At 57.5% G+C, this 22,566-nt stretch overlaps 8 protein-coding genes across 8 annotated transcripts; 4 read left to right on the forward strand and 4 right to left on the reverse strand.

Moving 5' to 3' along the window:
* The first annotated feature begins 44 nt into the window (after window positions 1-44).
* On the forward strand, window positions 45-1,591 carry KVR01_011001 (uncharacterized protein). Its single transcript, XM_044787810.1, has one exon. It carries the CDS (start codon window positions 358-360, stop codon window positions 1,432-1,434), a length of 1,077 nt encoding a protein of 358 aa, XP_044640148.1. The 5' UTR covers window positions 45-357; the 3' UTR covers window positions 1,435-1,591.
* A 144-nt stretch (window positions 1,592-1,735) lies between these two features.
* On the forward strand, window positions 1,736-2,755 carry KVR01_010801 (uncharacterized protein; the record flags this gene model as incomplete). Its single annotated transcript, XM_044788286.1, has 2 exons — window positions 1,736-2,110; window positions 2,233-2,755. The coding sequence occupies exons 1-2, from the start codon at window positions 1,890-1,892 to the stop codon at window positions 2,753-2,755; spliced, it is 744 nt and encodes a 247-aa protein (XP_044639948.1). The 5' UTR covers window positions 1,736-1,889.
* A 447-nt stretch (window positions 2,756-3,202) lies between these two features.
* KVR01_011122 (uncharacterized protein) lies at window positions 3,203-3,894 on the reverse strand (the record flags this gene model as incomplete). The annotated part of the gene is made up of 2 exons (XM_044792050.1): window positions 3,203-3,565; window positions 3,694-3,894. The coding sequence occupies 2 exons, from the start codon at window positions 3,892-3,894 to the stop codon at window positions 3,203-3,205; spliced, it is 564 nt and encodes a 187-aa protein (XP_044640269.1).
* Window positions 3,895-5,143: 1,249 nt separating this feature from the next.
* On the reverse strand, window positions 5,144-6,196 carry KVR01_010907 (uncharacterized protein; the record flags this gene model as incomplete). Its single annotated transcript, XM_044783722.1, has 3 exons — window positions 5,144-5,541; window positions 5,619-5,926; window positions 6,015-6,196. 3 exons carry the CDS (start codon window positions 6,194-6,196, stop codon window positions 5,144-5,146), a joined length of 888 nt encoding a protein of 295 aa, XP_044640054.1.
* Window positions 6,197-9,428: 3,232 nt separating this feature from the next.
* On the forward strand, window positions 9,429-9,641 carry KVR01_010891 (uncharacterized protein; the record flags this gene model as incomplete). Its single annotated transcript, XM_044786009.1, has 1 exon — window positions 9,429-9,641. The coding sequence occupies one exon, from the start codon at window positions 9,429-9,431 to the stop codon at window positions 9,639-9,641; it is 213 nt and encodes a 70-aa protein (XP_044640038.1).
* Window positions 9,642-10,771: 1,130 nt separating this feature from the next.
* Window positions 10,772-15,027, reverse strand: KVR01_010768 (chromatin-binding protein RAD9). Its single transcript, XM_044787086.1, has one exon. It carries the CDS (start codon window positions 14,673-14,675, stop codon window positions 11,121-11,123), a length of 3,555 nt encoding a protein of 1,184 aa, XP_044639915.1. The 5' UTR covers window positions 14,676-15,027; the 3' UTR covers window positions 10,772-11,120.
* Window positions 15,028-15,681: 654 nt separating this feature from the next.
* On the forward strand, window positions 15,682-19,057 carry KVR01_011045 (uncharacterized protein). Its single transcript, XM_044782397.1, has 2 exons — window positions 15,682-18,227; window positions 18,335-19,057. Exons 1-2 carry the CDS (start codon window positions 16,609-16,611, stop codon window positions 18,483-18,485), a joined length of 1,770 nt encoding a protein of 589 aa, XP_044640192.1. The 5' UTR covers window positions 15,682-16,608; the 3' UTR covers window positions 18,486-19,057.
* Window positions 19,058-19,292: 235 nt separating this feature from the next.
* KVR01_010880 (uncharacterized protein) lies at window positions 19,293-22,288 on the reverse strand (the record flags this gene model as incomplete). Its single annotated transcript, XM_044786911.1, has 8 exons — window positions 19,293-19,573; window positions 19,650-20,597; window positions 20,699-21,315; window positions 21,384-21,468; window positions 21,526-21,574; window positions 21,659-21,680; window positions 21,749-21,788; window positions 21,884-22,288. 8 exons carry the CDS (start codon window positions 22,286-22,288, stop codon window positions 19,517-19,519), a joined length of 2,223 nt encoding a protein of 740 aa, XP_044640027.1. The 3' UTR covers window positions 19,293-19,516.
* Window positions 22,289-22,566: the final 278 nt, after the last annotated feature.

The raw sequence follows: 22,566 nt of genomic DNA on the forward strand, positions 1-22,566 counted from the left end.
CCTCCTGTCTGTCACCTTATCGATAGCCTGCGCCGCCAGGGGGCCAAGCCGCTACCAAGATCAGGCGAGATTTAGTGTCCCGCCCCGAAGATCCGGGATTGAGATTCCACCAGACTCGGGTCATTCACCGACAGGTCACATCAATTCAGCACACCCCTTTGTTAATGACTGCTTGACGGCCGGATTGGTCTGGCAACATACTCTTTTCCTGCATGTAGTGGTGGTGCTGCTTGTTAGACCGCCCTGCCCCCAACCCTGTCGCCATCTTTTGTTAAATACCTAGGTAAATAGCCTAGTTCACGGCAAGACATTGACAATTGTGTCCTTTCTGAGCAAGTTCAGTACCATAATTTCATCATGGCAGACTCGGCAGACACCGCAGTTTTGAAAACGCCCGTCGAGCATCCTCTAGAGTCAAGTAAGCCCAAGCCGGCCAGTGAGCTTACCGACGACCAGCTTCAGAAGTACGAATGGCTGTTGAACCAGGTCAAGCACTGGTCCCAGCCAGACTCGGGGGTCACGGTCCCCAAGGACGCGCCAAAGGATCTCACAGATGACGAGAGGCGCTGGCTCACAAGAGAATGCCTTCTCCGCTACCTTCGCGCCACCAAGTGGGCCAAAGAGCACTCGGAGAAGCGTCTGATATCCACGCTGCTCTGGCGCCGCGAGTTTGGGGTCTACGAGAAGTTGACGTCGGACCACATCTCGCCCGAGAACGAGACGGGCAAGCAGCTCATCCTGGGCTACGACAAGGAGGGCCACCCGTGCCAGTACCTGATACCAGGGCGCCAGAACACGGAGCCCAGCCACCGCCAGGTCGAGCACCTCGTCTTCATGCTCGAGCGCACCATCGAGCTCATGCCCCCCGGCCAGGAGATGCTGGCGCTGCTCATCAACTTCAAGACCAGTGCCACCAGGTCCTACACGGCACCGCCGCTGAGCCAGGCCAAGGAGGTGCTCAACATCCTGCAGACGCACTACCCCGAGCGCCTGGGCAAGGCACTGATCATCAACGTGCCGTTCCTGGTCAACGGCTTCTTCAAGCTCATCAGGCCGTTCCTGGACCCCGTCACCAAGGAGAAGATGAAGTTCAACGAGGACATGAAGCAGTACGTCCCCGCGGAGCAGCTGTGGACCGAGTTCAGCGATGGCTCTCTCAAGTTCGAGTACGACCACGCGGTCTACTGGCCGGCGCTCCAGAAGCTGTGTGAGACGAGGAGAGAGTCCGAGAAGAAGAGGTGGGTGGAGGGCGGCAGCGTCATCGGCGAGTCGGAGCTGTACCTCAAGGGCGCCACCGAGAAGGGCGTGAGCAGCCTTGTCGACGATGCGGCCGATGCTGTCAAGGAGAAGCTCGCCGTCGGAGACGGTGATGCGCAAACAGCAGGTAATGGTGCAGTCGAGGAACAGCCTGCAGCAGTGGGCAGCGCGGCGTGAGAGACTGAGGTCGAGAATATCTGCTTGGATTGGAGCCGGGACATGTCCTCCAAATGAAATGTAATATGCTCACTGCATACTGATGAAGAAGATTTCAAAGCGCGATAGATACCTCTCCCGTAATTAGAATAAGTTTATTTTTATTTTTTTCCCTCCGTGGGGGTCTTGATGCAGAGACATAGACATAGAGTGTAGAAACCAAGTCGTATCTTGGCGTTGGAGAAGTGCCATCCCCTGCGGTGTCCCAGCAGCGCCCACACGCCCCTGCTTTATCGTGGATAAGCCTCGGGCCAGCTCTGGCATCGACTTCACACATGCAACCCCCCACACTGCTTCCCCGACGTAGACGCCAGCGACATCTTGAGGCCGACCATTGGACCGCGCCCCGGCTTACGAGGAACACGAAATAAAGCACAAGCGACCAAGACACTCACACACAAACAAACAAACAAACAATGTCCAGTATACCAACACACAAGTCAGCAGCAAGCAAAGATGCCCTGCCGCCGCCGGGCAGCGGGCTGCGGTACCCCACGAGCGGCAAGACCATCTACCACCGCCCGCTGAACCGGTCGCGCACCTCGGAGCTCAGCCAGGCCAGCTTCGCATACCTGTTCGCCGAGATGATAAGCTATGCGCAGCGCAGGGTGACGGGGATCCAGGACCTAGAGAAGAGGTATGTCATTGATGCCCCCGAGAGGCCGACCACGTCTGCCACCCACCCGCCCCCCCCCCCATCTTGGATATGGAAAGAAGAACCAAAAGCCAGAACCAAGCTGACCAAGACCCGCCACACAGGCTCAACGTCCAGGGCCACCCGATAGGCCTCAAGCTCCTAGACCTCCTCCTCTACCGCGAGCCGCCGCGGCAGCAGGCCCGGCCCAGGGACATCATCACGCTGCTGCACCTGATCAAGATCCAGCTGTGGACGCACCTCTTCGGGCGCCAGGCCGACCAGATCCAGCGCTCCAGCAACCCGGACACCCCCGACGAGTACATGATCATCGACAACGAGCCCCTCGTCAACGCCTACGTCAGCGTGCCCCGCGAGATGTCCCAGCTCAACTGCGCCGCCTACGTCGCCGGCATGATCGAGGGCGTCTGCGACGGCGCCGGCTTCCCCGCCCGCGTCACCGCCCACAGCGTCGGCGGCCAGGCTGCCGCGGGCGGCGCCGATGGGGCCGGCGCCGGCGGTGAGGCTGGCGCTGGGGCTGCTGCCGCGGGCGCGGTCCAGGAGATGTGGCCTGGCAAGACGGTGTTCCTCGTCAAGTTTGCTGGCGAGGTGCTTGAGAGGGAGGCGTATCTTGGTGTAGCCAAGTGAGAAGGAGGGTCATCGAAAACAACCAACCCGAGACCGATCGCTTGGCGAGGCTCAGCGGTGCCGTGACGGTGGTCTACGGCTTCTACGTGATATTACATCTTTGCATGGCCTGGCGTTGGGGATATTGGGGGACTCGGGAGAGGAATTGCGTGCGGCTTGTTGGCGGGCCGGTGCTTTAGAAAGACTTGAACCATTACAGGGGCATGACCGCTTTGGAAGGCCCGATTGGTGAGGGTATAGAAGAAAAAGACAGGCTCCAATATCGCAATTGGGCGACCACCTCGCCAGTGACGAGTTGTGCCGCGGGTATCAAATGTACAAACTCCAGCTCCCCAGACCGACATGTCGCCCTCCCGACAGCGATCCGATGAGAGACATCCGGCTCTTGGACCTCACAGCCAGCACGATTCCAAACACCACAACACCACACCACCACGCCCTGCCCCTCTACCTAGGCAACCGACTGGGCCCCTTCTTGCCCCCGGGAGCACCAGCGCCAGGGCCACCACTGCCGAACTTGCCCTTGGCGCCGCCCTTGCCCCACGCGCCCGGCTCCGGCCCCTTGGCCATGAGCTCGGCGAGGCCAAAGTCGCGCCAGGCGGGCTCGCGGCGCAGGGCGGTGGCCTTCTGGATGCCGAAGGCGGCGTGCTGGTCGGGCACGACGTCGTCCTCGTCCTCCGGGTTCACGGGCTGGTGGTGGGCGGGCACGTAAATGTCGTCGGCGGGGAGGCGGTCCTTGGCGAAGGCCTCGAGGAGGTCGGCGTCGCGCGCGCGGTGGAGGTGGAGGGACGTGAAGTGAGCGTCTTTGTTCTGGCGGTGGTGGTGGCGTGCGTGTTAGTTGTACCCTGTGGGAGAGCTGGGGTTCTTTTGTGTTGTCTGGGCGTGGGTTGATATGCTGGAGGGCTGCTTCACAGCCGGAGGGCTGGTTTTATACTTACCATGGCGGAGGTGGGCACTCGTCCAATGCGCTTGTCAATCTCTCTTGTCGACTCGAACAGCGGCGGCCAGTTCTGCCCGAGAGCTGTATGATGTCGCTGTGGTCGGTTCTGCTGTGGCTGTTGTTGTTGCTGTTGTTGTTGTTGTCGTCTTTGTTGCGGCTGTTGCTGGGGCCCACCCCCACCAGTGATCCGGGTGGCCATCGCCCAGCAAGCTGATAGAGAGAGTTCTGGGGTTAGGGTAAGACAGCCAGTGTAAGTGAGCCTCGTGTTGTATGAATATCATCAGACGAGACCGTCACGACGACAAGGGGGCACAACAGCTCCACCCTCTTCTCTCTCGGGGTGATGCAAATGCCATTGCCGAGTTGAAGGTTCCAAAGCCCCTGATTGCGTGGTCTGCCTACTTCAGCCGGGCGCTTCTGCGCGCTTGCTAAATAAGGGAGGGCAGGACAATAACACGCTGGGCGTTGCACTTTCCCTTGGTCGATACTAGCTCCCGCCTGCCCGCTGGGTTGGCTCTGGTCCTCTCTGGTCCGGCTCTGCGGCTCAGGCTGTCGAGCAAGAGCCGGGATACCTGGACCTTGCCGTTCTGGTTCCTGCAGCAAGGCGACCTGACGACTCGCTAGCCTTTCGGTGTGCAGCGACATGCCTGGTCGACCTGGTCTTTTTTCGGGTGGTGCCATCCATGCCAACAGTCAACCTACTTACTTTGTGGAATGCTCTCTGCTGACCTACCAGTGGGCACCTAATTAGATACCTACAGTATATAGAACCACTCACTTCTGTCTCAAACACACTCGCGGCACCCATCTCGACTACGGGCATCCACCAACCCAGCCAGCCCTAATGGCAGCGCCGAGGTCGGGCCAGGACAGGGCAGGACGAGGGAAACGGAGAATCTGTTTCGATTGCCGGTCATCATACCACAGCAGAAAGAGATGACACCTTGTGGCCGGGGGTAGGCCCATGCTGCAGTTCAGACATCAGACGAAACAGCCATACGTGGTTGATGTAGCTCAATTCGATTCATCTGATTCTTGGATCGAGTAACAAGCCAATTGAGGTGGGCCCCGGCGAACCCACCAAACTCTCCTCCTCCAAGCACAGGTCCAAGCTCGCATCTGTCCCACTCTTGGGACTGCCTGCGCGCACTCACTTGCCCCCCGTGTGACGTCGGCGACACGTTATGCTATATGATATGCTACGTTCATAATATTCTTTTAGGTTGTCTTGATGATGCTATCTGACGCAGGTTCAAGTAATTCGAGTAACGCCGTGGAATGCAATCCTCCCCCGCCGAGCTTGTTTGTGCTGTGGGTGTGCTCTGGTAAATGTGGACGAGATCCAATTTCTTGATCCAAAAATGCCGTATCCCACCAGAGTTGGCTGCTGAGTGAATGGGGAACATAACATCAGGCCAGAAAAAATCGTCATACACACATCAATAATTTCATGCTTGCATAGGCTCAGCTGCTGCTGCCCCGGGGATCGCGACCGCCGGGGCACTGTCATCTGCCGACTCCTTGGAGTCCTCTGTGGCCGTTGACGGGGTCGACTGGCCCGTCTTCTCGGCCACGTACTTTTCGGCCGCCGCTTTGGCGGCCTCTATCCGCGCGTTGTGAGAGTCCAGCACCAGCTTCAGCTCGGGAGGGGGGTTGAAGCCCGGGTGGTCGCAGTGCCTCTTGTAAAAGTAGTTGTCCGCCTTGGGGCGCAGCTCGGCCGGCATGTCCGTCAGCACGCACTCGAGGATGCCGTCGATCGACTTCTGTTTTGACGAGTCACGGTGCCATATTGTGATGAGGTGAGAGTTGAAGCGTACGGAGAGCCCGACACCGCAGAGTTGGTCGCCTGGAATTGTCATGCTTGGTCAGCCTTCTGCCCTGTAGAACCGGGACGGGCGCCATGGCGCCATTGGAAATGCTCACCCTCGTCCAGGGCGGCCTGGAGCTGCTCGCCAATGGCCATCAGCTGCACCCGGGTCCAGAAGTCTGGCCCGATGTTCTTGCCCACGCGGAAGGTCCAACTCCCGCCGAGGATGTTGCGCCGGTCCTCCCATATGGGCTTGAAGCCCTGCTTGAACAGGTAGAGGGACTCGCGCATCTTGATCTGGTCGACGGGGGTGTTGTTGGCATAGCGCCAGAAGTCCTGGACGGACTCGATCTGGGAGCCGAGCTGCTCGAGCTGGGCCTGGTACTCCTGGCCATCGTCTGTCTTCTTCTGCTCCTTTTGCTGTCTGTCCAGAGAGGCCCGGGTTAGCTTCGGACAAGGCAGGTAGGTAGTTGGAAAGGGTACCAGGGGGGCAGGGGGGCAGGAGGGCATACCTGTCAAAGTAGACGTTCCAGTAGTGCTGGGTAGGCAGAGGGCGCATGGCCTTGAGGAAGCCCAGCTTGGAGTCTGCTCGCTGCTCCGCGGGGGAGTTGACGTTGGGCGAGCTGGGGTCAGAAGACTGGGACAGGTTGGAGAGCCCGCGGGTGAACATGCTCAAACTTGGTCTTGAAGCCATGGCTGCAGGTGTTGGAGGGAGGAGCCGAGGGGATGTTGCAGTCGGATGGAGGGGCAGGGGGTGGGAGGCACAGAGGCAGTCGCCGGTTGGGAGAGGAGTCGAGGACAAAGCGGGCCGCGATGATGGGCTTCGAGGTTCCTGTTCCGAAGGGGTCGCCTTTGTCGCCGTCGTCCTTGTAGTTGAGAATTGGGCGGTCGCAGGGGGGCAGGGGAACAAGAGAGGTTGCAGGATAGAGGATGGTGTGAGGTGCGTGAAAGCGAGAGAGAGGCACGGCACGGCGGCGGTGGTGTTCGTCGCTGGCTGTATGTACTATGTAGTGGTGGGGTGTGGAGTTGCAGGTCTGCAGGTCTGCAGGTCCGGTCGAGGTGGCCACGGGGCCGCCAGCACACGGGAATGGAGGGATGGCTGCCAGGCTTGCCAGGCTGCCAGGCTGTACTCCGTAGACTAGTACACGGCAGGCCTGCAGGGTGCAGGGGACGGAGATCAACTGATGGAGGGGAAGGAGGAGCTGTGTGGGGTCCTGGTGAAAAGGGGGCCCCAGCAATAGACGTCAGGAATTACAGTACTGTGATGGTGGTATGTATCACTGTATTACAACCTGCCCAGTCTCGGCGGTTACGGCTGGTCTTTTGCGGCTGATTGGCCAGTCAGTTCTCTGGTGTTCCAAGTCGAATCCAGGTTGGTTGGTTGGTCTGGCCGTGTGTGACTGAGACGCAGGAACAGCCCAGCCAGTCAGTGGCAGGATATGATGGGGTGGATATATCTTGGACTGAGCGGGACAGGACGAGGAGGACCACAGTCAATGGGCAGGCAGGCAGGACAACAGCAAAATGCACCTGCAGCAGGATGGAATGGAATGACCGTGCTCGCTGGGCGATGACTGACTGGCTGGCTGGCTGGCTGGCAAGAGAAGCAGTAGAGAAGGAGAGGGAGCACTGTACGTTGGTCAAGACAGACGGGGAGCAAGGGTTTAGAAGGGCATGTGCTGTGGTAGATGTCTGCGCTAGAATGAGTAGAAGAGCCTCAAGTCTCGAGGAATGGGCGTTTTAGATGTGAGATGTGTGCCTGTTTCCAGTTGCATTCCCTGACCAGGGTCCAGGGGCTACTGACTGTACTTACTGCCAGCCAGCCGGCCAGGCCAGGCCAGGCCTGTCGAGGAGCCAGTCAGTCAGTTGGTTAGTTGGTCAGTCAGTCAATAGCCTCCCAAGGCTGGTCCTGATCCTGAAACGACAGGATTGGCTCGAGCTTGGGTGCCGGCCCGCGTCCCAAGGCGGGCTGGTTTGAGATTCTCCCGGGTTGGACGGGGCAGCCGGGGGTGGGCTCTGGAAGTTGCCCCCGTAGTTGCCCTGCAGGTGAGCCAAGTGCCGTATCCGTCCAGCCCGTCGCGCCGTTTAATTGCCGGGACCATAGCTCCAAGGCTGTTTAAGGACATGCTTGCTTAACATGGGTTGGGCGTCTCGTCTCTCCTTGATTTCTAGAACAAGAGAAGAGTCTCGACTACACGACTCGGTGCGAGCACACTGCAATAGGCAGTACGACCCCCACACACCCACCCCACGTGCTGGTCAAAGGAAGGCTCATGATGCCTGGCTCTGGCCAGACCCTGAGGCCGTCGAGGCCATCATGACAAAGTCGAGGCTCAAAGGAAACAGATTCCAGCCTTTGGTGCTTCTCCGCTTTTGGTTTCACCGCAAAAGGGACGAGCCTCAAAGGCCGCCCAAGCCTCGACCCCAGCCGGCCGCCCATGCTTGCACCGCAGGCTGAGGCTCAGCCTTACGAGGCCACAAAGGCCGGCCTCGTTTCCACAACTGCAACTGCAACTGCAACTGCAAGTGTGACAGGCAGAGCGGGAGCACCTCTACCAGCCAGCCAGCCAGCCAGCCAGCCGGCCAATCAACCAACCAACCAACCAACCAACCAACCACAGATAGGCTGCAGCACCAGGAGCCGCACCATCGTTGTAGCAGCAAAGAGTGCCCGACTGGCTCGGGCATTCTTTGGAAGCCCTGGTCTTGCCCCGGGTGCCTAGAGTCTGTCTGAATCTCCATTCAATTGCCAATCTCCGTCCCCCCGGTGTCCGTGTCCGTGCTGCAACAACCTCGAGGGTGCGAGAGAGATATAGATATCCCTTTTTTTCCAGACAACGCCAATGCCAATGCCAACGCCTTATCGTTCAGCCGATTTCTGACCTCTCATACCCTCCTCGAGAAACTTGGACTCAGACAGTCCTGGCCCCGTGTGTCCCAGGTCATCCCAAACCGCCTCCTCCATTCCTCGCCCTCCTCCCGAGCTAGAATAGCTCCGTCAGCCGTTCCGCGCCGGGCCTTGTCTTTCGCAAGCTGCACTCCAGCGCTGCTGCTTTCGTCGCCCCCTCCCAGAAACACCCCACCCCATCCCAGTTCGGCGCCCGAAATCCTATTGAATGCCCTCTGTTCCGCCACGGCCATCCAGCCCGTAAGTCAGCAAACCATGTCAGGCAGCATGCTCGGGGCAAAGTTGTAGCACAGATGCTGATCGTCTTCTTTCGCCCACACAGTTCGCCCGTCATCAACCTCTGATCTATTTGCCTCTCGCTTTGTCCTTGCGTCCCCCACGTGGCAGACGGCTTGGAACATTTGAATCACGATCACCACAACCGCCGAGGGTGCTTGCAAAAGAGAGCCACTTCCTCCGTCTATTTCATCCTGCCCGTCTTCCTCCCTCCCTCCCTCCCTCTCTCAGGCAGTACTAGTCCTGATTCCTCTCGACCAAACAATCAACCACCACCCCAGTCTGCCTGATTCGTCTCGAGGCGTTTGAGCAAGAGTCAGTGTCGTTCACGCCAAACAATCTTCCGCGCGCCTTCCAATCTGCAAGCAACCCCGGTCGGGCGCCCAGTGTAAGTACCTACTCGCTTCGATTGTCATCCCATCCCAACACCATCACCCCCGGCGGACTTTCTCCCCGCGCATATGTTATCAGCAATTTCCAGCCCTCGGGCGAAATTCAATCCGAATGTTTCCATCATCCACGATTCACATGCCCGGACGACTGTTCCGAGCCGAACGCATCATGACAGCAGGCACATCAAACCATTAGTTAATTCCCTGCGCCTCCGACTGATCATCTACCATAGACACAACCGCCAAACCCCAACAAGCTCCCAAAACCTCAGCAAGGGGTTACGCAGAGCCAACCCTCCCATCCCAAAGACACCAACCAGCCAGATCCAACACTCCAACCTCCTCACACAATGGCCCGCGTCACCTCGCCCCGGCCCTCGAGCCGCCACAACGTCACAGACCAGCCCAGGAAGCTGTTCATCCGCATCTCCGCCGACAAGATGCGCTGGTACAAGAACCAGGAGGCACGCGAGCGCGAGGCGTCCCGGCCCTCGACCTCTTCCTCTCCGTCCACATCACCCCGGCGGCTACGCATCAGCCTGAAGCGCCGCGAATCCTCATGACACACACAACACCAAGCCAGAAGAACCACGACTCTCCTTTTTCTTTATGATACGGCCTAGCCCGTTCACGTACAACGAGGAATCTCGATTCGGTCTTTCCTTTCTTGTGTCTTTTTTTTTGTTTTGCTTCTTCATGCGTCGTTCCTTGTGCAGCCAAGAAGCCGAGGTGGCCTGGCAGGGAAGGGGGAACGGGGAACAAGGGCACCAATTGTTCCACAATGTATTCCGGCGAAGGCGTTTCACGGTGGGGACAGCCCCCCATAAAGGGGCGGGGGACGATATATTCTCCCCCTAAAAGCCTTTCCGTCCGACCGATAGACGGCGGCTACAGGACTCTTACAGGCGTTACCAAGGAAAACCGGTTGTCATTTTGTCATTTTGAAAGGCGACGGGAGGGGAGAGGAAAGACGATACTCCTCGTGGTTGACGAATAAGCCTACCACCCCCCTGCGGGCCATGGACGCCTAGGTTCTATATAGGCGGGTAATTACTGTGGAATATGAGAAGGTGACCACACCACACTTATGGTTGATACATCCTCGTTGGCTAGTTACAAGCTTCGTTTCCAAGGAGCTCCTTGCAAGAAGTCCTACCACCAGGGAAGCGTAAGAAAAGGACCTGCACGGAGGATTACTGGATAGACGTCGACCGGCGGCAGACACCTGGGATTATCATTTCCACTAAGACCGCATGACTGCCACATTTCCAAAAACGGAAGAGGAAACAAGTGTCTTACCAGAGCCCCATTGGTTTGACTCCCTTCTTGATTGATCAGAAGTCGTCCCCTAGACTACCAAGTGACAGGTACTCCTAGGAGGCAATCCGCTTGGTCATTTCTTCATTCGAGGTACTCATAGCATGTTATGCCGTCGAAGAATAGCAATTTATACAGTAGTCAGTGTTCTAATGGTTCTTTGCCCAAGAGGAGGATATCCTGGAGAAGGCTACGAGGTCACTCTTTAGCAACTTGCCCGTATAGGAGGCTACCCTATGATGCTATGAGGTTTCTCCGCGGCAAGCTAACCCATAGGAGACTGAAGAAGACAGATGCCGTGGCCGCGCGGTGGACAGTCGTTAGAGCTTGTGGTGGAGATCAATCAGAACAAACATTTCGTTGTAGGGAACTGAAATTTTCCTGCAAAGCAGAGCAAGATGTTGATTGTAATTACCTAGGTATGTTACTTGGGCACATACCAATCTGGAAGCCACTCCAGGCATCCGTGTCAGCAGAACACACGTAGTTTGGGCCACTAAGACCACCGCAACCGTTCTGCTTTCCTTTTTTTCCCCTTTGCTCAAAATAACAATCATCACTTCCCAACTCCAGACCCCATCTGTCCTTTGGTTGCTTATACCAAGCACTTTTCCACTAAATCACCATATCATACACCGTCCGTGCGTAAACATTACCAACTAAGGCTCATTCAGTTTGAAAACCTGAACCGAGCCACGTGATGCACTGGTGAACAAGTACCATATTCACTCTTCTCGAATGTTTTCATCCTCCTCGATCAGCCTCCCAAGTATGAGACTCTGGATGACAAGTTCATCACTCAAAGTCCGGATCTTTTTCGGACTCCAGGCGTCGGTGGTGCTTTTCCGCTTCCGCTTCCTGATGGCAGCGGGTGCCGTGGAGGCCGAGCCCGTCTTGTCTGTGAAGAGAGCATTGCCGCCACCTATGTTCTCATCGGGGTAGACCCAGTCGTAAGGGCGACCAGTATCCTCACTCTCCTTGAGCTGCTTCCTAGCCTCGCTGATCGTATAGACAATAGAGACAGATGCGCCAAGAACACGTGTGAGGAAGACATACGCCTCCTTTTCATTCTTGTCTTGCTTCCGCAGCACAAAAAGAACCCGCGATCCACGTAACAGCCGTGATCGGGTCTCGATCACCTCGCTCAGCTTGGCCGACGCCGCGTCGTACACGACCATGGTTCGTGACTTTATGGCGTCTCCGAGGAACGTCGAATTGCCTGCGCAGAGAAGGTAGTCGGACCAGTCAACCAATTTTTGTTTCTCGATGCACCTTGTAATCCATCGTTTGTGGATACAAGGGATGCCAAGGGCAAGCGCTTGCATGTATTTCTCCTTTCGTGAGTGGCCGTCCGCAATAAGAGCAGTGAATCCAGTCTCTCTCGCAGCGGCGGTGAGTTTGATCTCCTCGTCTGGCCGAGGCCTCGACGAAGCCACTCCGGCGTGCTTGACTGCTCTGGCCTCAAACAATTTATCAAACCCACTCTCCAGAATACTTCCGCCCCCTTGCTTGATCTGGGTTTCCACCAACATCTGTTTGCCCGCTCTCGAGTTGTAGTCACTGTCTGTCTCACCGCGCTGCTGGGCCTGAAAAGAGACGGCAAAAGCCATTCCTGCAAACAAGTTTGCTCCGCCCGCACGACTGGAGTCTCGAGAAACTGGGGTCTCTCTTAGCGACCTTCGGCCGAGCCTGGACAACATCGCGGCCTGTCCGAAAGTTGTTGACGCTGACGACGCTGGTGATCTTCCTAGCTCGTCCGTTGACACAGAAGCCCCACGGGCGAATGATGTTGCGGATCGCCTGGTTGATGTGCGAAGGCTCCGTGAGGAAGCCACGGCAGGTTTTGGCTTGACCGCCGCCACTCTGCCTCTGTTGCGGCCGACCTTAGCGGCAGTGGGGGATGATGTATGAGGCTCAGCAGTCATGCCGAGCCGCTTGTCTGCTCCATCTGGTGAGTCCTCCGTCAGAGGAGTCGTCTCGCTGGAGACATTGGGCGTCACTGTCAACGCACTCAGAGAAGAACCTGAGCTGCCGGGAACTGGCGGGCTCGTGTTGTGACCTTGGTTGCGCGAAGAGCGGAGCTTTGCTCTAGTATTCAAGGCCGGAACGGTTGGGCGAGACCCGATAACAGGGCTCGTGTCCGCCACCTCGAAAAAGTCTTGATCCACACACCCCTTTGAAGTCGAGCACCTGCGTCTTGCTCGAGATGTGGCATTCGGGGCGTCGACCCCTGATCTACCCTGGCGCATAGCCGGCGGGTGGACCTCTAAACCTGAAATATCCCGGCCACCTGATGAGGTTGGATCGACTGCGTGACGGTTCTCCGGCGAGCTCGTCGGATGGCTACTGGGCAAGAGAGCAGTAAAGGATTCTTGTTTTGAACCGCCGCCAGATGAGAACGGACCGATTTCGCCGAAAGGCCTTGGTTGTAGCATGACAGGGCTCGTTTCTGGGACGGGATCTGGCCCAGCTTCTCCTGTTGCACTGGCTCTGAGCAGTGATTCGGGCGTTGATTTCGACGGAGGTCTGGGCGAGCCATCTGGATTGTCAGTAGGAGACCCGATAGCGCTCCGGGCCGTGTTTGGCAAAGTTGCTAATACCACAGCATCGTTGCTTGACATGTGAGCAGCATGCTCGGATGGAGGTGGCATGCCGCCCTGCGAATCATCAATTACTGCGTCCCCTCTGTCGTCTCCCCCAGAGGGAATGATAAGGCGGTTTTGTGAGTCCTCCACAGTGGTCTGAGAATAGTCGCCGGCCCTGCCCTCGCATTGATCGCGGTACTGCTGTGAGTCTGTCTTCTGATTGTTGCCTCGCTTCGTGTTTGTCGAAGGGACTACAGCTTCCTCGGACGGAGATCGGCGCTCGCACTTGATAGATGCGAGCTTTCTGTCCACCTTGGTTCGCTTGGAGTGTACCTGGTAATGCCTGCGTATTGCATCGTCCTCGCTTGCATCGCTTTCCGACTCATTCCCAGGAGCATGCTGGGGAGATGACTCCAACTGTCGCTGAGACGCGTACAACGGCTCGTAATCTTCTGCCAGGCCCCTCGGGAAGGTGCGCGTTGGCTGCAAAGGAGTTGAATCAACGGGTGCGCCTGTCAAATCAACCACTCCATCACTGTGGTGGCGTGGCGAGGTATCATCGGGAATGGAAAGTTGGGGGCTCGAGGCGGCGCCTTGGAGCTGCTGCTGACCCGTACCCAGATTCTTCAACGGCGAAGAGATGAAAATGTTTGGGGAGATGGCGTTTTGCGGGTGGAAGACATCAGGTGATGGCCGTGAGGAGGTAGGGCTGGCCACCTTGTAGGCCGACGAGACTTGAGTCTGGCCAAACATCTGTGAGGCAGGCAGCAAGTGCGCCCTGCTTCCAGCAAACGGGTTCTTATGCGTCGCTGGCGTCTCAGGATTCCGTGGGAAACGATCAGGCGAGAGATTGTCGCTGTACTCGTCAATGTTGCGAAAGTTGACAGCACAAGTGTCATCTTCCTGCAGGGTTCTCTCGCCATCGCCAGAATGGGATGTCTGTTGTGTGTCCAGCTCGGGCTGCTCAACGGGGTCCGTCGAGATCATATCGTCCCCGCGAGAGATGTACTGCTCGTAGCTGCGCCCATCGTTCGACTGGGTCGGCGATTGAGAGGGGTCCATGTTGCGCCTTTGTGGGTTTGGCTGCTTGACTGGCAGTGACGTCGGGTCATTCGGGTTGTTGGCATCATCGTTGGGTGCAGTCAATTGTGCTGGATTGACTGCCCCAGGAAGAAGCCCCGTCTTTGAAGTCAGGCGTGTGCCAGCGTCGTCGTGCCGCTGTTGAACAGGTCTACCAGCGCTTTGTGAGCCAAGGGCAGGCTGAAGTTGCCCAGTAGTGGTAGTATCAGCAGGAGCGCGACTGTTGGACGCGTTGGCCCCCCTGGATACGCTACCCCCTGGTCGGGTTGCTACACCCTTGGCCCGGGCCCCCTTGCAGCTACCAACCATGGTGGGGTTTTTGGCTCTACCCCGCGATTTTGTCTGCACTTCCACTTCTTTTGATGCATTTGTAGGCTGTTTCGACGATGGCTTGCCAACGAACTGCTGATGGACTTTTGGTGGTCTCGGGTGTTTCTGGGCGTCGGCTAGCACCTCTGCCAGCAACTCGTCTGCGGGTAAGGGCTGGGACGGAGAACTGCTACAGACGCCGACACCGAACTCTTGATGGTAGAAGCCCATAACTTGTTGCGTGTCCTGGCTTTCAACCTTGCCGGAAAGCGCAGCCTCTTCAGCTGCTCTCTTGGGCGACGGCATCTTTCGCGATCATCGTTCATAGCGATCGATCGTCACGGTCGGCCGCGGGGTGGTAGGTGGGCTGCGGGCTGCAGGCTGCAGGCTGGGGTCTGATGCCCGCTTCGAAGAACGACAACACAGTCTCGTTGTCGCGTTGTGAATGGATCAAGTTGGTAGCCCATTCCCCGGCTCTTTTTTCTACGGGACGGTAAAAGGGAGAAAATGGGCAGTTGACCGTCGTCGGAAACGGAAGCCGCGCATGATCGCGCTTACTCGATGACCACCTTTCCTGGCGCGAACCTCTTGGCCCGCGCGATCCATTTCGGGAAACGCGAAGGCACGTGTTACTTTGTTACAGAGTATGAAGTATAAGACACCCCTAACCCTTCAGAGCTACTCAACTGTTCGAATTGTTCGATTGCGTTTCTGCGGGGAAGGCGCTGGTTTAGTTTCATGGGCGTGACAGGGAAAGAGCTTCGAGGGCAACCCTGCATCGTTCGGTGTTTTTGGGGTCATGTTCGTGTTGGATGTTTCTTTGCATTGACGCCCGCCCATGTTGACGTGTTTGCCCCGGCGTCCGTTCGACGGCCGATCCCCTCTGTCCCAAAGCTCACAGGACTTCATACCTCTCCTATGTAATGGCTTTCTGAAGGGGGAGCCTGCCATCTACTACCACAGGAGGTGCCATGCCAACCTCGTGTGGGAACTTATAAAACTTCCAAGGTTGATATACTATAAGCTCTTATAGATGACCGCTTGTTCGTGCCACGAGATGACTCAGTACCTAGATAGGGGAAATCAGCCACAAGGGCTCCGCCATGATGTGTTGTTATTCCTCCAAGGTATGGCACGGTAATGTGATGCAAGGAACAGCACCGCCTGCCATCCAGCCTTGAATTTGGCGGGTGTCGCTCGTGGCCGTTGTGCCTTGAATTTGGTCCCACCTATACAGCCCCGTGTTATTCATCGCAGTCTTGAAGTTATAGCCTTCCCATTTGAAAAATCATCGAGTTGGAGTTTGTAGTAATTCACGGCATATTTGTTCCTCTGGTCTGGTTGACGGCACACTGCAGCTTGGTACTTGGCCCCGTCGCCGGATGAGCTTTGTTTGATGGCCCCAGCGCCGTTGCCCTGACACTTGCAAAAGTGGATCCTCAGATCAGTGCAGGGGTCCTTGGTCCTGCTGGACACAAACATTTACACGGAGGGAAATGAGTCTCGCACCATCATGCGTGCGGCCTCTCGGGATCGGTGCAAAACACAAAGCACACGTGCAGTTATAACCAGCTGTTGGGGACGGACAGCCTTCTTTCTCGTCTTGCTCCTCTCCACCCGCTCGATTCGTCCGTCTGTCTCGACCTCGACCGCGATTCTGCACGTCAACTGGCCTGCTCCACCCCTTACCCAGTAATACCCACGCATCTCCCCTTTACCGCATCGTCGGCTCCACCCCACCTTGCCCGCCCATCCACTGTCCTTCATTTCGAACCTTGGGGCTGGTCAGGCAGTCTCGCAGTCAGGCCAACGCCAAAGCCAAAACAGACGGCCCGCTGACAGCGCGGGCAGCCTCGAGCCCTCGAGCCCTCGACAGACAGGCCACAGACAGGCCTGCCGGAGATTGCCACGTTATTGGAAGCCGGTCGAGCTCATATACCCCCCCATGCTTCCACGCTCACCCCGACAGCCCGAGCAGCGTCCACGGATTTCCCAGGCATTACCACAGGCACACAGCTCAACGACGACCCCTCGCCAGCCCGGCTGCCCGGTTGACTGGCCTTACCGCTTCCACTCTGCAGCCCGGGAGATTTCCCTGGCTCAAGCTGCCTAGCCCCCGGGGCTTCAGGAACAAGGGTCAGGCGAGGCGACACCACCACCCAATGGTTGCGGCTTGGCTGGGGATTGACCTGGCCAACCCGGTGCCCCTGAGTCTGGAACAAACCTTCAATTCTTGCCCATGACCGCTCCTCTGTTTGCAATTTGCTTTCTGACTGCCGCTTCCCACGCTCTTTTGCACGACCAGCGCTTGAGCCGTATTGAGTACAAGGCTTTTGTCCACAGGCAACGCATAGGCAACGCCCACCGGCGCCCTCATCGCGCTCCGTCCAGTCATTTGGTTAAGATTATCACCACCAGGAGGCGCAGAGCCCGCCCCATCCCGCACGTGTCACCCTCCTCTTCAGCCCACACTCTCTGCCAGCTGCCTCTTAAGAGGTCTTGGGCCACTGTCCGTCGCGTGTCACGGGCCAACATGGACGACATGACGCCCAACCGAGTCGTTCACTCCAGAACTCTGTCCGGCCACAAGAGACAGAGCTCGAGGGCTTCGGTACCAGAAACGATGCCGCCGCCGCCGCCGCCAGCAGATGATGCCCTGTGGTCACCCGCATCCTCATTCGGCGCGCGATCTACACGCTCCCTGTCCACCACCTCTCGGAACTCAAACAGACTCTCATTGACCTTGCCAATCGCACCGCCATCAAACTACCCGTCACGTCCAACGCCCATCAACACCAACGCCCCGTCCTTCCCCCCAACCCCGAGGGACACTCCTGTTGTTCGGTCCCCAACAGACGCCAATGACTTCATCCATGCCATTGCTGCTCAGGAGAGGCGTGTGTTGGAAATCCGCGAAGAGCTGAAAAATGCAGAGGCGGAATTGACACGACTCAAGAAGCAGTGGGGCGCCTTCGACTCGGTCAGAAAACGCAACGCCATGGTCAATGGGGAACCGTTGCGGCCGGCCCAGTCCGTCCACAACTCTCCCGCTGCTGATGATGTCGAGGCCACCCGGCGGAGTATCGAGCTGGACCGCAGGAGGACCATGATGATGAACCAGCAGCTCAGCAAGGAGGGCACGCCCAACTCGGGGAGACGACGCGTCATCCGTGGCGGGCATACTCGGGCTCTGTCGCTCCTTTCTCCCACGAAGCCGCAGGAATTCCATCTACTCGACCTTGACGACCCTCTAGGCCCCCATAAGACGCCAGTCAAGAACTCCGAACCTCACCTCCAACACCTCGGCCGCTCTTCACCAATCACCGTGGCTCAACTGAACAAGCGCTCCTCTTGGCAGCCTCGCTCCGCGAGCCCTAATTCCAACAACGGCGTGAAGCAGATGGCGGAGGACTTCAAGGCTGGCCTGTGGACTTTCGTGGATGATCTACGCCAGGTCGCTGTTGGGGACGAGCCCATCAACGGCGGAGGGATCCAGCGCAGAGGTTCCAACAGGATGAGTGACGGCGACAAGGACGGTGACACGATCCGAGCGTCCGTCACCTCCGCGCGTCCTCGCCTGAGCAGCACATTCAGCGACCTGACTCCCACCCCGACCTCGAGATTCACGGACCCCTTGAAGGAATCGGACACGGCCAACCTGGGACGTCCTAGACGGACCAACTCCAAGCGGACGAAGCACTTTTCATGGACCCCCCTCAGCGTCGACTCGTTCGACGACAGCGACTGGTCGAACTGGGACAGCCCTGTGTCTTCATCCCCCCGGTGGAGCGGCACCACCGTTAACGGTGACTTGATCACGCCAATCCCTGAGAAGGGCGACGAAAACGACCCGCCACTGTGAGACGCCCTCCACCCTCCAATCTCGCCCGCCTCCCCCCCTCGTCTGGTTTGCTTCCTGGTTGCTTACTCAAAGCGTCCAAGACTAATCACTGTCCCGCCCACAGCAAGAACGAGACCGCGGCATCGAGCGACTGCGAGCCTCCCCTCTCCCCTTCGCCATCAGCACTGAAGCTGGAGGAGTTGTCGTTGAATGTTATCAACAAGCTGCGGAGCCTTGGGGAGCCTGTGACCCCGCTCAAGAACAAGGCGTGTTAAGAGTTGGTGACTACTTGAATAAGAAGGTGGCGCGGAGGATGAGACGAAGCCTGCAAGGAGGAACGGTCCCGGTGTCTCGCTCTGTCGACGGTGGTGAGACATTGCAAAGAAGACCCGCCAATCACCCAGTGACGCCACCAAAGAGCCCACGCAGTCATTTTACAAATCGTCTCGAATCGTACAAATGCTGGAATGGCCCAGCAGGCGCGTCCTCAGGTCAAGGACGTAAAATATCTCGGGAAGCACGGACAACCACGCACCGCCTTAGAGACGCATCTTGTACAACGCTATGCGAATAAGGAACATAGGATAGAGCGTCGAAAGTGAAACCAAGTGTTTCGGGGCTGTACATACCGGAGGATCACTACAACCCTGGCCCTAGAGCTCTGGACATGTTGGGGCGAACGAGCACCGTTGCAAACTCGAAAGGGCAGCTCAAAATGCGGCCAAAACTTGGAATGGGCGGGGAACGGTGCGTCAGTATTGTATAATGATAATGACCCATCATGAAGGAAATGAGAAGAACAATAAATGTATTAGCATAGTGTAAATCAATAAGGAATTGCTCCATGTATTATTCTATACGAGTACTCTAGATCGTGAGTCCCGATTAAGGGCTCCAGGGTTGGGATGTTGTCAAAAAAACTTCTATTTCTGCCTTGCATGTGTAGCACCCACCATCTGTCTGTCATCAGAGCAATTGTACTTTGACTCCGAGGTTCGGAGGCACGACATGGCCTGATATCACCTCACACAAGCTCAGCCCAAGGTCAAGAACGACAGGTGTGAACGAGACGCGGGCCAAGTGCTAAAAGATGTATGCATTCGATTTGACTATATATGAGAAGCCGCCACCCCCAACGTGTACCTATGCTCGTACCAGGGACGGAACCATGCATGCAAGAATGACGACCCCATCTTGGCGACTTTCCTCTTCGACATCACTTATCTACGCTGATTCTTCTTCTTCTTTGCCACCTGCTCGTCACACAAGAACTGTACACAGGCCAGTCGCTTTGGTTGAGGACCGTTTAGTCATCCATCACAGACGCGAACTTGTCGAGCAGGTCTTGCTGTATACCCTCGTACTGCACAGACAGGAAAATCAGTATTCGTCAAGCACGGGCGAGATACAAATGTGCTGGGTTTTGAGATTGGGCTTACCTTCTTGCCGACAACATCCTCGCCGTCAGTAGGCAGCTCGAACTTCAGACTCCTCAGCTCGGCCTGCAGGTCCTGCGTGGCCTCCTTGACCTTGGCCCAGCTCTGGCCCTGGGCGATCGCCTTCTGGGCCTCGTCGTGGAAGCCGATCATGAGCTTCATCATCCACTCGGTCTTCCAGATAGGGCAGAACTGGTCGTAATCCGAGTATCCGTTCTGCTGCAGGAAGTCCTCCTTCAGGAGCGTGGCGATATCCAGGGTGATCTTGTCCGGGTCAGAAAGCGCAGACTTGCCGACCAGCTGGACGACTTGGTCCAGTTCTTCCGAGTCGGACAGCAGCTGCTTGATACGGTCGCGCAGCCGGGGGAAGTCCGGGTAGTTCTTCTCATACCACTTGTCCAGCACATTGGTGTACTTGGAGTACGATAGGGAAGTGTTGATGGACGGGAAGTGCTTCCGCTGCGCCAGCTTCTTATCGAGACCCCAGAACACCTGTACAATACCGAGGGTCGAAGATGTCACGGGGTCGGAGAAGTCACCACCGGGCGGTGAGACGGCACCCACGATGGAGACAGAGCCCAGACGCTCGGGCGATCCAAGGGACTGAACCTTGCCGGCACGCTCGTAGAAGGAAGCCAGCTTGGCACTGAGGTAGGCGGGGAAACCTTGGTCAGCGGGCATTTCTCCCAGACGACCAGAGATTTCACGAAGAGCCTCTGCCCAACGGGACGAGGAGTCGGCCATCATGGCGACGTTCATACCCTGGTCACGGAAATACTCGGCAACCGTGATACCAGTGTAGATGGAAGCCTCACGAGCGGCGACAGGCATGTTGGATGTGTTTGCAATCAAGGTCGTACGCTTCATGATGGGCTCCTTGCGGCCTTCGACCTCGATGGACAGCTCGGGGAAATCCTTCAAGACCTCGGCCATTTCGTTGCCTCGCTCACCCTACGACTTGTCAGCTGGCTGCTACCAAGTCTGGAAATGCACTGAGCTCATTCCGGAAATGCAACAGATGAATACCACAAAAGGGTCGGAGTAATACTTACACAACCAACATATACAATCACATCGGAGTTGGAGAACTTGGAAACCGATTGCGAAATGACAGTCTTGCCACACCCGAAGGCACCTGGGATAGCAACGGTACCACCCTGGACCGAGGGGAAGAGGGCATCGAGCACACGCTGGCCGACGATGAAAGGCCCATCGGAGGACTTCTTCTCGGTGGTGGGACGAGGGACACGGACGGGCCATGTCTGCATCATGCCGTACTCGGTCTTCTTCCCGTCGAACTCGACCTCGAGGATCTTCTCGTCGACGGTGTACTCGCCCTTTGATACGATCTTGGTGATGGTTCCGCGACCGCGTGGGGGGAAGATGATCTTGTGCTTGGAGATGAACGAGTTCTCGTTGACGATACCCCAGATATCACCGCCTGCGATGTGATCGCCGACCTTCATCTGGGGCTCGAACTCCCACTTCTTGGTACGGTCGAGGGCGGGCACAGCAACGCCGCGGGGGATGTAGATGCTCTGGGCGGCGCCGGCGATCTTCTCGAGGGGTCTTTGGATACCATCATAAATGTTGTTGAGCAGACCGGGGCCAAGCTCGACGGAGAGCGGCTTTCCAGTCCGCAGGACGGGGTCGCCAACCGTCACACCGGCTGTTTTCTCCCCTGTGTCAGTTATTCTATGCGTAGCGATGCAGGCAGCCGGATCGTGGGCGTCGAACCTGTCTCCTCATAGACCTGAATGGTGGCCTGGTCGCCGTTGATTCGGATGACTTCTCCCACTAGTTGGTCGTGGCCGACTTTCACCTGTGTCCTGTAAGCCTACTGCCTTGGGCACCCAGCCGCCGTCCGGTTGTGTCATACCAGCTCGTACATGGCAACCCCAATCATGTCTTCGGCGACCACGACGGGCCTGCATTGTCCATCGTGTTAGCGGTCGGGCTCGCAAGGGAGGAGTCGCGGTGACGCAGCTGGGTCTGTGGGTGACGTTACGTACCCTGAGATGGAGTAAATCTTGCCTGCAGGACGGCACGTCAGCACGAGACAGCACGACGCAACACTGCAGGACAGCTTCGAGGGGTCTTACCAGAATATTCACCGTCCTTGGCGCCATCTTGTTGGGCTTTCTGGACGAGGAGGCAGCTCTGGTCAGCTCGTGCGGCGCGGAGGGCGGGTATCGCTGCACCTGAGCGAATTCCAGAGTGGCGGGCAGCTTGCTTACCGGAGGCATGGTGGGCGGCGTGACCGAGTGTTTGGGATTCTGCTTAGCTGGCGGTGTGGACTCTTGCAGCGCGATGGTAGGGACTCGGTGTATGGTGGCAGGTGTGGAGGGTGTGGCGGGTGAGGGCGAGGGTGAGAATGGCGTGGAGTGTGTGGAGCGCGGCGGCAGGATTGGCGTTGAGGGAGTGTCTGGTAGAGGCAACTGGGAAGCTATCTGGACCTCCTGGTCAAGGTCGAGCTCGGCTGGCAATTGCAGTGGTGATGTAGTTGAGGGGGCCGCTCGAGTGCTCCCTCGCTTGTCACCGCTAACAGCGGTTGGTGTGGGGTCCGCCGCGCCTCTGTTAGAGCGCACCAGCAGCTCCACCAGCGACGGCCGGGCCTTCAACCTGGGCCGTAAGCCAAGCATCGACTTCGTTGCTGTGAAACGTGCGAGCTGCTCGCCTTCTCCAAACTGACTTGTCTGGTCTCTGGGGCAGGGTTGACACACGCAAGTCTCCCAGTTGGATGCTAGACCTTGTCGGGGAGAGAGCCAAATACGAAATGATGCTCTGCAAACGCGATCGATAGAGGGGTTGGGCTGTGTTATTGTCTGTTATTGCCTGTTATCGCCCTGGCATCCGTGTTATTTTGGGCTGGCCCCTTGGCCTCCTCTAAGATGATCACCCTTGGCTCCTGGAGGATCAA

The sequence above is a fragment of the Diaporthe batatas genome, assembly GCF_019321695.1.
Source record: "Diaporthe batatas strain CRI 302-4 chromosome Unknown Contig00014, whole genome shotgun sequence".
NCBI lineage: Eukaryota > Fungi > Ascomycota > Sordariomycetes > Diaporthales > Diaporthaceae > Diaporthe > Diaporthe batatas.

What these genes read in the sequence shown, in the direction of transcription:
- KVR01_011001 (XM_044787810.1), top strand. Translation starts at nt 358, where the DNA reads ATGGCAGACTCGGCAGACACCGCAGTTTTGAAAACGCCCGTCGAGCAT.
- KVR01_010768 (XM_044787086.1), bottom strand. Translation starts at nt 14,675, where the DNA reads ATGCCGTCGCCCAAGAGAGCAGCTGAAGAGGCTGCGCTTTCCGGCAAG.
- KVR01_011045 (XM_044782397.1), top strand. Translation starts at nt 16,609, where the DNA reads ATGACCGCTCCTCTGTTTGCAATTTGCTTTCTGACTGCCGCTTCCCAC. An exon ending in GACGAAAACGACCCGCCACT is followed by an intron (nt 18,228 to 18,334) that starts GTGAGACGCCCT and finishes TCCCGCCCACAG; the next exon opens with CAAGAACGAGACCGCGGCAT.